The following is a 14,194-nucleotide window of genomic DNA, read 5'->3' on the forward strand; positions in this document are numbered from 1 at the left end:
CGGGGGGGGGAGAAGGAGGGAGGGAGAGAGACTGAGAGAGAGAGAGGGAGAGAGGGAGAGAGAGACAAGCAGGCTGGGTAGTGGACAGTACAAGAAGAAAGAGAGCCAGATACAGTCAGAGGAGCAGAGACATGGAGGCTGGGAGAAAGAAAGAAGGAAAGAAGGAAGGAGGAAGAGAAGAGACAGAGAAAGACAGGAGGTGGGGGAGATGAAGAGAGAGATGCAGACACAGAGAGGGAGAGGAAGGCAGAGGAAGGGGGAGGGGGAGAAAGGGAAGGAGAAAGGGAAAAGCACCTTGAGAAAGGGAAAGGTAGGGGAGAGAGAGACAGACACATGAGCTAGAAAAAGGCTAGAGGGAGATGCTAGGGAGAGAAAGGAGACAGGAAGAGATGAAGAGAGGAAGAGGGAGAAGGGGAGGGAGAGAGGGAGGGAGAGGGAGGGAGAGAGAGAGAGAGAGAGAGAGAGAGAGAGAAATCAAGGCTGAAAAGGATGCGTGATAGACACAGAGAAAGTGAGCAACCTATATGCTGCAAATGACAGTAAGTCAGACAGGAAGCAAGACTGCACCAGGACAGAAAATGAGAGACAGAGGCCAGCAAAGGGTGATACAAAATGAGACTGAGGACAGAGTTGGATGTAAAGAAAGAAAACCACCAAAAAGAAAGAAGAAGGGGGCTGAGTGATAACAATTGAAACCTTCCAACATATCTTTTGTTTGACGATAGCACACTGATATATAGTTTAAGATAAAGTTTGTTCTGTTTTGCAATACAGCAAGGAGGCAGGCTGGGCAGATGTCTGCATGCGTGCAAGGTGTCTATTCTGCAATGTCCTTGCTGAAGTGCATCTATATAGAGGGACAGATGACACACGTGGCTTTGTGAATGACGTTTACTATCCACAAGCCTAAACTGAGCAATTACAGTTATATATTCCAAAGCCTTCTGCAATATTATACCATTCACAATGATGTGAAATTATAAAGACGGTCACAGAGAGAAAATAAGCAGCTTCTGCTAGAAAAAGAAATCGACAGGGGCACCTGGGTAGCTCAGTCGGTTAAGTGCCCGACTTCAGCTCAGGTCATGATCTCACAGTTCATGGGTTCGAGCCCCACATTGGGCTCTGTGCTGACAGCTAGCTCAGAACCTGGAGCCTGCTTTGGATTCTATATTTCCCTCTCTCTCTGACCCTCCCCTGCTCACGCTGTCCCTCTCTCTCTCTCAGAAATAAATATAACATTAAAAAAATAATTTAAAAAAAAAGGAAAAAAGAAATTGACAGGAACTTCACACACATGACACGCCCTCAGCATTAGCACGTGAAAGGAACCGCTAAGGCTGCAGTGGTTTAATAGCTCAAACTCTCATCTGAAGAAACAGTATTTGGGTCCTGGCTCATGTCTCAAGGGATCATGTCTCATTGGGGGTTTTCCTTAGGTTATTTTTTTGATAAGCAAACAGAAATTCCAGAGTTTGTCCTGAAATCCATTTTTTGAGGCTTAAAGACCACGGCCAATGCAGCGAAACCAATCAGGGTCACACCTACCGTTACAGGGAGGCAGCTGACAAGCTCTGGTGGACGGGGGCTTCTCCCCGGCGCAGTGGTCTCCAGCCCTGCAGAGGACCTGCCTCGCTTCCGTTCCTTCCCCACACGTTACGGAACACTAGAGAAACAAAGGCTGGAATTGTAGACGTTTATTCCACCAAGACCATCTTTCTCCCTTTCTCCATGTGCACGTGCACACACACACACACACACACACACACACACGCTTGCACAGCTCTGGAGTTCTCTCTCTATTTTGTTTTGGAGACAGATAATCCTAGGTTTGTAGCCACCATGTACCAGCCGGGGCACACTGCTGTTGAGAAGTGTGTGGACGGGTGGTAAGCACAGACCCCGGTTACAGTCAAAGTGTCGGTATTCTGTCATGATCAGCCTGTGAGATCTGTGAGAAGCCGGGAGGCTTCTTTGTTTTCGGATTGTAGAGGACACACTGTGCGAAAGGCAGCCACGGAAGGTGGTATTTTGGACCCTGAAAATGAGCTGCAGTGGGTGAGGAGGGGGAGGGGTCAACCAACACGGTCTTCTCGGAATAGTAAGAACTTTGAGAAACTGGAACGCAGAGCTGGAATAAAGAACGATAGAGTAAGAAGTGTTAGCATGGGATTTATTGGGTGGACATTTAATAAGATACACACAAATGCTGAATCGTTACCTTGTACACCTGAAACCAGTGTAATGCTACACCAATTACACCTGAAGAAGGCAGAGCTCTGACTGGAAGGGGAGAAGGAGGAAAGAGTATGAGGAGAAGGAAGAGAAGGAGGTGAAGGAGGGGGAGGAGGAAGTGAAGGAGGAGGACAAGGAGCATACGAAGAAGGAAAAGGAGGAGAGGGAGAAGAGAAATTGGGAGGAGGGGGATGAGGAGGAGGAGGGGGAGGAGGAGGANGAGAGGAGGGGTGGAGGGGGCCGGGAGAAGGAGGAGGAGGGAGTAGCGAGGAGAATAAGAGGAAGAGGAAGAAGAGAGAAAATGAAGAAGGAGGAAAGGAAGAAGACAGGAAGAGGAGGAGGAAGGAGGAGAAGGAAGAGGAGGAGGAGGTGGTCAGGGGGAGGAAGGGAAGAGTCAGCAGGTCAAATGGGGCGGGGCCCTGCATGCCCTCTGGGGGGCTGGAATTTACCCCACAGGAATGGCAGAGTCAACGAACGCGTGGACTCTCCCACGTCACAAAGCCGCCTACCACGGTTTGCCCCTACCGACTCCTCTTAGGTGCAGGCACTTGTCTTCAAACAAGACTTCCCTGCACCTCCGGGCGCTCGGCGATTCCAAACACGCGGCAGTTCCTCACCTCGCCCAGCGCCTACCTGATAGGTGAGCGGCACACGCTTACGCACACGCACGCCCGCACACGGGCTTCCCACGCGCACCTCGTTCCAGGGCCCCGTCTTCCACTGCGAGGGGCAGGGCGCTCTGTTGCACGGCCGGCGGTTCTCGGGCCTGTCGCCCGCGCAGTACTTGCTGTGCACCGAGCGGTTGGTGCCGTCGCGGAGCGGCTGCAGGCAGCGCACGGTGCGGAGCTGGTAGCCGGTGCTTCCGCAGGTTTTGGTGCAGTGCTCCCACTCTTCCGCGACCCAGCTGCGGCGTGGGGGTTGGGATTGAACACGGTCACTGGGTGTCGGCGCACCGTCCCGCCCCGCAGCCTCGCCTTTTCTGCTCTGAGCGACGCGCAACCCAGGGGGCGCGCTTACAGCTCTGGAAGCAGTTTCAGGAGGACGGAAGCAGCGAGCAATTTTAGAATGTTCTCACAGTAATTGCCCAACGCTTCTATTTTTAATGCCTTGGTATTCTTCTGCCTCACACTGACTTGGAAACCTGTTTTTCTGAAGGGTGATCGACAGAGGGTTTCTGAAACTCATCTTAAGGTTGCCTGGTTAGGTTCGGGCATACTGGCAATTTTTCAAAACTACAGTGGACTGTCGGCCAGGTTGCCAAATGGTGGTGCACATCTGAAAAGAAATTTTAAAAGGGACTCCATCCGACACTTTCTGAGACAACCTGATTGGGCTGCTGTTGCTTTTTCAAGAAATCCCGAGTTCACTCACGTTTTAGTACTCTTACTGAGATCCCTACTTCCTGCGCACAACTGTGGCTGGGAAAGCTCCCTGCACGGTCTATCCTGTTTGGAAATTTCAGCTCTGCATATTGGCCCTTATTGGGTCTGACAAAAAGATAAAGGTGTGTGCGTCCAGGGCTTGAATGCACCTGGTGGGAAAATTTCTAAAAAGGTATTTTCAGAAAGAGTCCCCAAGGGACATGCCCAAAATTCTGGTGTTGATGTCAATGCCCCTGGCACTCTCCACATCAGCTGTGGACACCATATTAGGGACCCAGGTGCCAAAGGGCGGTCACCACAGATTCCATTTAGTTAATCATGTCTGTCATAATGTAATTGAGGCAGACTATTATTTATCCTTTACAAAGCTACTTTCCCACTGCATTTTTTTGGTGTCGTATATATGGGGCACCAAAATATAACCATGCTAAAACCTTGGCAGTCTTTGGTATTCACAGTTTAGGATGGCTTTAGCTCATCAAACTGGCATAGAATGTCTTGTACCAACTGAGACATTGTTCTCAATTTTAAAGACCTCAATACTAACTCTCACTGGAAGACAGATTATTATATGATATGAAAAGTATGCATTTTGTAGTCATAGATACTCCTGGTTACCTTTATTCCCTCCTGAAATTCCTCAAATGACAACAAAGGAGAAAAATGGCATAAATCCACAAACGTAAACAAAAAAAAAAATGGAATAGAAGGCACCAAAAGAAAGTTTCGAACCCAGAAAGCAGTGGGACATATGGCTGCTAACTCAGTAGACCTAAAAAGGATGAAGTTTAACTCAGCAGTAGAGGCTGGTTAAGCAAACTGACTTGCCGGTGGAACTTCAGAAATGTACTGGATTTTGCTCTCAGGTCAACGTGTGGGCTGTGAAAATGTGGGTGAAGCCAGGACTAAAAACAGAGGGCTGATGAAAAGTCTGTTCAGAAACAGACCTCCTGCTTCTTACCCCCACTGGCTGACTCCCCTAAGCCAGCAGGAGGTTTGAGGCTTATCCTCTGTTGAAGATGAACCAGACTTGTAGCTTGTGGACAACAGACATAATCAAGAGACGACAGAGAAAGAGACCAGAGTGAAGACGGGGGGTGATGTAAGAATCCACATATGGAATGGGAAGACAACCCTAGCTGCCTACACATATACAACTTCCAGAGAAGCTATTAAATAGGGTTATAACTCCTGGGCAGGAGATTGATTCTGCTCTTTGGAATTTGATCAGTTCATTAGAAAAGCCCTAATACACAATTAATGAAGGGTCTTCAGTGAAATAGCCCAGCCAGCTCAGCCTACAGTGAAGCCCACCAGCAAACAAGTCTTGACCGTAAAGCAATCTTCCAAGCAGCCCTTTTAACACTTCATTCTTACACATACATGAACAGCCAACAATCACCAGACACAGAGAGCCTCTAACACAAATGATAGAGGGGAGAAAAGAAATAGAAAAGAACTCAAAAGAAGTCATGCATAAAAATGAAAATCATCTTTAATATCATAAAACAGGTAAAAGAAAATATACTACACCTGTGACATAAGCATCAAGTGGCTTTAAAAAGGAACATTTGAGGAAGAAAACAGAGTGCTTGAATAATAAAGTGCTCTTGGATATTAATGACATAATAGTAAAAATGAAAAATTCAGCGAGTAAATAATAGGTGAGAAAAGAAAAGAAAATTAGATCTGTTTAGGAGTCCTAACTACAAATATCTCAGAAAGAAAGAATATTGAAAAAAAGGGTACATTTTTTAAAGAAAAAATACAGGAAAATCTCCCAGGGATGAAAGATAATTGGTTTTATGTTTTAAAAAGTCATGGTGTGCACAGCACGATGGATGAAAAATGTTGAGCGCCAAGGCAGTTCCATACAGTGAAAGGAAAGGATGTTGGGAACAAAAAGAAGGTCTTACAAACTCTGAATGACAGACAAAACTAGAAAACATTGGGAACCAGAATAGCAAATGACTTTTCAATAGCAACATGGGATTCTGGGAAACAATGGAACAGTGGTTTCAAAATTCTGAAGGAAAATACATTACAGTTTGGAAGTGTGTGTGTGTGTCCCAATGATCAAGAGTGAGAGCAGAAGAAAGACTTCCTACTCTTACACTTCAAACTCTTACCTACTTCTATTAGGTGTAGGAAAATCTCTTGTAAAATTTTTTTTTTACTTTGTATATACTTTTTTCATGAAGCTACTGGAAGATACGACCAACTAGAAAAACTGAATACATGAAAAGATAAAAAGACAAGAAATGCAGGAAATAGGAGATGCAAAAGAAAGGGAGTAGGAATACCTCGGAAGAGGTAAAGAGAAGCCCCAGGAGGAACAGAAGTCCGGGAGGGCAGCACTGGAACACTTAGAACTTCCTGAGTGAGATCTCTAAGGCATTATGAGTGACAGGATACTTGAGTATTTAGTATTTATAGGAGATTGATACTCATGGAAGACAGTTTAGGGATGAATTAGTGAAAAGTAGTAGAAAACAAAATATAAAAAAATCAAGCATTCAATAATTCGAGAACAAAGTTTCACTAGGAAAGAAGGAGTATGCTAATAAGTGACTCCACTGTTAGGAGAGATAGAAGTTGTTAATATAAACTCTGAATATTATTATCAGTAAAAGGTGGGTTATAAAAATATTGGAAATATGGAGGAAGATAAGTCTAGGCTGTAGGTGTGTATTTGGGGGAGGATTATGAAAGAATGGAAAATCCTTCACTTCCCACATTAGAAATTTGAAATACATAATGCCCTAAGCCTGCCCCACTCCAAAAGTCAAGTGGACACAAAAACATTTTAGTTAGGGAGTTGGAAACAAGTAGGTACCAAATATCAAGAGAAGCTAGAAAGTAGTTGTTTTTAAGGAGCAGGACTATGGTAAAGGGCAGAGAGCCACAGCTTTATATAATTTCTATGAAGTGATTTGACTCTTTAAACTTGCTATGTTTATTAGCTTTGACTAAAACTAAAATTAAAGGGTGCCTAGGGTAGCTCAGTCAGTTGAGCATCCAACTCTTGTTTTCAGCTCAAGTCATGATCCCAGCGTTCTGGGATGGATCCCATGTCAGGCTCCACACTGAACATGAAGGCTGCATGAGATATTCTCTCTCCCTCTCTCTCCACACCCCATCCCGCCCCTCTCCCCCGCTTGTGCGTGCTCTCTCTCTAAAATAAAATAAATTTAAAAAACTAAAGATATTTAAATTTCTATCATCTTGTCCTCAGTATCCGGTAGTTAACATGACTGCTTACAGTGGATGTGTGCACTCTTGGATATTGCACATTCTTCTGATAGGTTTTGGCTTCTTGTTGGCCTCACAGAAGCTGCGGTGAACCATCTTATTATCACTCTTCCTACGGCATCCATATTTAGTGTACTGGAAACCTAGGAAAGAAAATACATTTCTCTGGATTTGATCACTTCTTCATTCTGTGATATATTTGATCATTCATTCATTCATTCAATGAATATTTACTGAGTACATATAGCAGGCCAGGCACTGTTGTAGATGCTGAAGGTCCAGAAGTAAATTAAATAAACAAAATCCTTAACTTTTCAGAGCCTACATTTAATGCATATTACAAATTATTAAATAGCAGCTGTACACATGCTAATAAACTAGACCCTGAATACATACCATCTACTGTGAGGGGCAGATTTGAGAACCACAGTGATCATACCCAGTGACACAAGCTTTCAGAGAGTTATGTAAATCATTTACTGTAGAGGGCACCAAAGGAACACAGAGAGGAAGTTCTCAAACAGCTGGAGGAGAGGTAGCCAGTACTTACAAAACCAGCATTTCTTGAACAGAATCATGAAGTTCAGAAAGTATTGGGTAAAGGGAATGAAGCAGAAGAATACTCTGAAGAGAAAAGGAAATGACATATAAAGAAACTGAAGATCTGTTTGAATGGCTGAAGTTTCATATGTGAAGGTGGCAGGAGATAGGAAAGAATCCAATCTTAAAAGCCTTGAGTGTCAGACTGGTGTTTGGACTTTATCTTGATGGTCATAGGGAGTTTTTAAAGGTCTCCCCAATCACCCTGACATCTCTAAGTAAGTAATTAAATAAATAAATATTTTAAAAATATTGTTTAAAAAATTTCAAGCCTACAGGGGCACCTGGATGGCTCAGTCGGTTAAGCTTCCAACTTTGGCTCAGGTCATGATCTCACGGTTCGTGGGTTCAAGCCCCGCGTCGGGTTCTCTGCTGACAGCTAGCTCAGAGCCTGGAGCCTGTTTCAGATTCTGCGTCTCCCTCTCTCTCTGATCCTCCCCTGTTCACACTGTCTTTCTCTCTCTCAGAAATAATTAAAAATATAAAAAAAAATTTCAAGCCTACAAAAATGTTGTAAGGAAAGTGCAATGAACATTTGTATGCCTTGAATCTACATTAACCTTGTGTTACATGTCACTATATTTGAGGTGAATACAAGTGTATCTTTTCATCTGTGATATATTAATTATACTATGCAATATATGTGATACATATGTAAAATTTTGCAGAACTATTTGAGAGTAAGTTGCTGGCATTCTGATCCTTCATTTCTAAATACTTCAGCATATTGCTCATAACAAGCATACCTCTTATAAAATTCTTAAAATCAGAATATTTAACATAGATATAATACTATTATCTAATATACAGACTATATTAAACATTTGCCAGTTGTTCCTATAATGATCTTTATAGCAATGTTTTTCCAATTAAGGATTATGCACTGCATTTAGTTGTCATGGAATTAAGCAGGAATAGTTTCTAAGCATCTTTTTTATCTTGAGTATTTTTAAGATGTACAGGCCATTTGTTTTGTAAAATGTCCCACAATTTGGGTTTTATTTAATTGCCTCCTAATGATTATATTCATGTTGTTTACTTTTGGCAAGAATACTACATAAATTATGCTATGCCTTTAGAAGAACACATTAGGATGTTAAAGTAGTTAAATNTGATCTCACGGTTCGTGGGTTCAAGCCCCGCGTCGGGTTCTCTGCTGACAGCTAGCTCAGAGCCTGGAGCCTGTTTCAGATTCTGCGTCTCCCTCTCTCTCTGATCCTCCCCTGTTCACACTGTCTTTCTCTCTCTCAGAAATAATTAAAAATATAAAAAAAAATTTCAAGCCTACAAAAATGTTGTAAGGAAAGTGCAATGAACATTTGTATGCCTTGAATCTACATTAACCTTGTGTTACATGTCACTATATTTGAGGTGAATACAAGTGTATCTTTTCATCTGTGATATATTAATTATACTATGCAATATATGTGATACATATGTAAAATTTTGCAGAACTATTTGAGAGTAAGTTGCTGGCATTCTGATCCTTCATTTCTAAATACTTCAGCATATTGCTCATAACAAGCATACCTCTTATAAAATTCTTAAAATCAGAATATTTAACATAGATATAATACTATTATCTAATATACAGACTATATTAAACATTTGCCAGTTGTTCCTATAATGATCTTTATAGCAATGTTTTTCCAATTAAGGATTATGCACTGCATTTAGTTGTCATGGAATTAAGCAGGAATAGTTTCTAAGCATCTTTTTTATCTTGAGTATTTTTAAGATGTACAGGCCATTTGTTTTGTAAAATGTCCCACAATTTGGGTTTTATTTAATTGCCTCCTAATGATTATATTCATGTTGTTTACTTTTGGCAAGAATACTACATAAATTATGCTATGCCTTTAGAAGAACACATTAGGATGTTAAAGTAGTTAAATCAAGGAAATAATAAAATTCCACTAATTCATTCATTCATTCATTCATTCAGTTATCCTGGAAATAAAGGAAGAGAAGAAAATAAAATTAATTGACTAGTTAAAAGACTTTTGCAATAATCTTCCTTTCAAAATCATGCAGAAAACTGGTTGAAGGAGAAATAGATGTGGCAGATATTAAAAAGGTGCATCTGACAAATCTTGTAACCAAGGAGATGTTGAAGGTCAGGAAGAAGGGAAGATTCAAATTAAATAAGAATTTTATAATGGATTAAGTGTCATTTTAAATAATTAACTAAAAACATTTTATGCCCTCTCTACCTCAAAAAAACTCTCTTTAGAAACACATCCTTGGGGGTGCCTGGGTGGCTCAGTCAGCTGAGCGTCCGACTTCAGCTCAGGTCATGATCTCGCAGTTTGGGGGTTCAAGCCCGGCATCGGGCTCTGTGCTGACAGTTAGCTCAGAGCCTTGGTGCCTGTCTTCAGATTCTGTGTCTCCCTCTCTCTTTGACCTTCCCCCGCTTAGGCTGTCTCTCTCTCTCTCAAAAATAAATACAGCATTAAAAAAAAAAGAAACACACACATCCTTGGGGCACCTGGGTGGCTCAGTCAGTTAAGCATCCGACTTCAGCTCAGGTCATGATCTCACGGTTCATGGGTTCAAGCCCCACATCAGCCTCTGTGCTAACAGCTAGCTCAGAGCCTGGAGGCCGTTTCAGATTCTGTATCTCCCTCTCTCTCTGACCCTCCCCTGCTCACGCTGTCTCTCTCTCTCTCTCAAAAAAAAAAAAAAAGAAAAGAAAAGAAAAGAAAAAAAGAAACACATCCTTTAATTAAAATGATAAAACAAATGGTTGATGAATTCCCTACTCTGAACAATTTTTGTTTTTTGTCCTCGGTTACTCAGCATCATTATTGTGAAAGCCCCTTGTCTTCATGTGCCTGTCGGGGAAAATTTCTTCTAGGCCAGCTCAATTCTGGAGCATTTACTGTTATTATCTGAACTAGAGTAAGGGATGAAGTGAGAAACTGAAAAACTCTGAGAACAGCTAAACAGATTAACTTGGAAAAGTGGGGAGAGGCAGCACAATGTAGTGAGAACATGTAGCCAGAAATCAGACCACCTGGGTTTGTATCTTAGGCAAATCATATTTTCCATGGGCTCCACTTTGCTGATCAGTAGCATGAATCATAGTGCTGACCTCACAGAATCATTTTGAGTATTCATGGACTAAAATAGAGAACATTTAAAACAGTACCTGCTACAACTCTAATAGCTCCTTTAATACTAACACTGATAGCAAAGAAATGCACAGGTATGGAAAGTAAAATGAACAAGAAGAATAACTGGAACCACAGGACACATTTGGGAGAGTTTGGGAAGAGTAAAGTCATTAGAGGACCCACTACATGAATATGAGACAGAAAGAACCAGAGGGAAAAGAGAAAGGGGATTTTCAGAAGGCTTACGGTTGTTATGAATGGACTGCTATCCTTTGTAGATTCAGAGATTTCAGTAAAAATGTTTTGTACTTATGTTTTAGTTGTTAGGTTTGCTACTTCTCAGATCACAGCCTCAATGAGAGGCAGTCTTTAAGGCAGAAAGCACAATGACTTGGTTTATATGAATGACATTTGAATGTGATAAATGTGTTCAATTGTTACCTCCGCCACAGGGTTTGGAACACTGAGACCAGCTCTTCAAAGCCCACTCAAAAGTATCTAATTCTTCCTGGATGACATTGTTGCTGCTGATCGTAGGTGCAGAATCTTCATGAATGATGTATTTATATGTCAGGCTGGAGTGGGTGTCGTTCTCCTGAGGTATGATCTAATATACACATGAAACAGATAGGTAAGTCACCTGAGGGGGGTTTACATTTTGAATAAAAATTACAAATATTTCACAATAGTGCTCTTTTTAAAACTGGAAGGCTTTCAAGCAGTTCTAAAAATATAATGTTTCTATCAACTAAAGTGCAAGTATGCCTTGTTTAAGAAAAAAATGCAAATATAAAAGACTTTGACCATAGAAAGTATAAAAAATATACTGAGGTATAAGAGTTTACATAATAAGAACATAACTTTACAGTAAGATTCAGTAACTTTAATATATATATTAAGTTATAGATCTTATTTCATTTGAAAATTATTCTTTAAAATAACTGTTTTGTCATGATGATAAAGATGATAATGTTCCCTTTAGAAACTGTACACATTATGAAAAAACCAAAAATAAAAATCATCCCTGATTCTACTAAACCAGAGAAAACCAAAGTCACTTATGTTATTTTGTAATATGCCCTCAAGATATTTGCATACTGTGTGGTGTGTGTGTGTGTGTGTGTGTGTGTGTGTGTGTGTGTGTGTACACACATGCTTTTCTGGCTTTGCTTATTTCACTTAATGCGTCATGTACATTTCCCAAGATAACCAATATTCTTTGAAAACATACCTTTAAATGTCAGCATAGTGTTTAATCCTAAAGGTAGTATGCATTTTTTAATGAATCACTTGTTAATATATACTTGTATTGATAAGAATTTGTCCCCACCTTGTGGTGATTTCTAATTTTCCTTAGTGAGCTAAGAGTACAAGCATTTTTGTTGTTATTGTTCTTATATCAGACTGGTGAATGGCCCTTCAGAATAGTTAGAACAATTATTACTTTCATGATGAGAGTATATAAATGTACCCATTCAGTACTACATACTATATGATTTTCATCTTTGTTAATTAAATGGGGAAGATTGTTATTTATTCAATAAATATTAATGTTTAATTTTCTTGGTTTATTAGTCACTTGTGTTTTGTTGGCTATACGCTACATGGTCATGTCATGTCTTCTTTTCTATTGGTATACATATCTTTTCTCTAAATAATTCATGCAGTAAAGACATTAATCCTTTTGTAATAAGCACTGCAAATACATTCTGGTTTTTTTTTTTTTTTCAGTTTGTTCTTAATTTTGTTTAGGGCAATGTAACTCTTTTTAAAAAAAATAAATTTTTATTGACTTGCACATACTAACTTTTATAGAATTACATCAGTTATACAAAGGGGAAAACATGTGTAACTCATTAGTATTTTAAACTACACTTTTAGAAATAGCTTTTGCTTGAGAAATTGAGTACTATTAAACCGACTAGAATGAAGGATTTGGTTATCTGGCTTCTGTTCTCTTTTTCTCCCTTAGTCTTTATTTTTAAAACAACATTACAAATCAAGCATTGACCCTGACACTCTAGCCAGATGCTAATGCCTTCAGCCCCACACAGCTGCTGTCATGCTCCAGGGCTCCCAACGTAGGGTTCTAGCCCTTTAGAGAGGAAAAGCAAGGCCTTGGTGACAGAGACTTCCACATCCCACTGTCCTAGCTACAGATCTCATATCTGATATAAGCTCTGTAGCTCACATCTCATCTCTAGCTCACATTGGTCCCTGCAGTCACCCAGCTACCAATGGACAAAGCCTTGAGGTAGGCGATCATGGCAGTTAACGGCAGGGCTTGGAGCCCTGTGCCTCTGGAAAAGAACGCAGTGTAATTATAAGAATGAATAGAGCTTCTGATCTCCAATCATTCAAATTAAAAAAATCTTGATTAGTTACATTTTTGCTAAAAAATTATATAACCTACAGAATAGAATGACAGAAATAAACCCAGATAAATTTGAACAATTAATTTTTGACACAGATGAAAAGACAACTTAGTGGAAAAAAGAGGATTTTTTCAACAAATGGTACTAGAGCAAGTCATTGTGGTGGCTTTAAAAATGTGTCCACAGGGACGCCTGGGTGGCTCAGTCAGTTAAGCATCCGACTTCGGCTCAGGTCATAATCTCACGGTTTGTGGGTTTGAGCCCTGCGTCAGGCTCTGCACTGACAGCTCAGAGCCTGGAGTCTGTTTCAGATTCTGTGTCTCCCTCTCTTTCTGACCCTCCCCTGCTCATGTTATCTCTCTCTCTCAAAAATAAATAAAAATTTTAAAAAAATTAAAAAAAATGTGTCCACAAATCCTTTAATACTTTTTCTCTCAATGAGTGGGCTTAATTCTTCTCCCTTTCAGTGTGGGCCAGATTCAGTGACTTGCTTCCAGCAAACAGACAATAGCAGAAGTGATGGGATGTAACTTCCAAGATTAGGTTAAAAAGACTTCTGTCTTGGCTGTACTCTGTCACTTGGATCACTCCTTTTAGTAGAAGCCAGCTGTCATGTGACAAGCACACTTAAGGAGGCTATGAAGAGGCTCATGTAGTGAAGAACCCAGGGCCACCAGCCATCACATGGAAAAGATTAGAGGCAATCTTCTGAGGCCTTCCAATAGCTCTGTGATGGAGCTGGGAAGCAGATGTCCCCAGAGGAGCCTTGGGGTGACTAGCCACAGCTAATAGCAACTTATGAGACAACCTGAGCCAGAACTAGCCATTTCGGCAACTCCCAAATACATGACCCACAGAAACTATGAGATAACCAGTGTTGCTTTGTGCTTAGCTACTAAGTTTGGGGCAATTCGTTATAATAGTTATAACTTCTACCAAAAAAAAAAGAAGAAGAAAATACTTTAACATTGGATTTAGGTAGAAAAAAATATATGGAATACCAATATCTTGATCTATTAAAGAGAAAGTGGATAAATTAGACTTCAGGAAAGTTAAAATATTTCACTCTGTAAAAGACACTATTAAGATAATAAAAAATGAGAAGTTTTAGTCTTAAGTTAGTATAATATTTTCTATAGAGAATTCAATAAATATTTGCATACAGAATCCAACAATATTTTTCAAATCAAGTAGATGTCTTCTGCTTTCATCCACCAGACAGTAATGGAGCAGC

The 14,194-nt window shown here is 40.6% G+C and overlaps 1 protein-coding gene across 1 annotated transcript in view; it reads right to left on the bottom strand.

Annotated features, from left to right (window-relative positions):
* Positions 1–14,194, bottom strand: part of ADAMTS3 (ADAM metallopeptidase with thrombospondin type 1 motif 3) — a 255,823-nt gene that overhangs the window by 6,653 nt on the left and 234,976 nt on the right. The window contains exons 19-22 of the mRNA XM_077750222.1: positions 11,027–11,192; positions 6,880–7,012; positions 2,932–3,139; positions 1,549–1,666 (exon numbers count right to left, since the gene is read on the bottom strand). Coding sequence (XP_077606348.1) covers positions 1,549–1,666; positions 2,932–3,139; positions 6,880–7,012; positions 11,027–11,192 — 625 coding nt within the window. The remainder of the gene's footprint in view (positions 1–1,548; positions 1,667–2,931; positions 3,140–6,879; positions 7,013–11,026; positions 11,193–14,194) is intronic.

Source organism: Crocuta crocuta, unplaced genomic scaffold, assembly GCF_008692635.1.
Source record: "Crocuta crocuta isolate KB4526 unplaced genomic scaffold, BGI_CrCroc_1.0 scaffold1, whole genome shotgun sequence".
Lineage (NCBI taxonomy): Eukaryota > Metazoa > Chordata > Mammalia > Carnivora > Hyaenidae > Crocuta > Crocuta crocuta.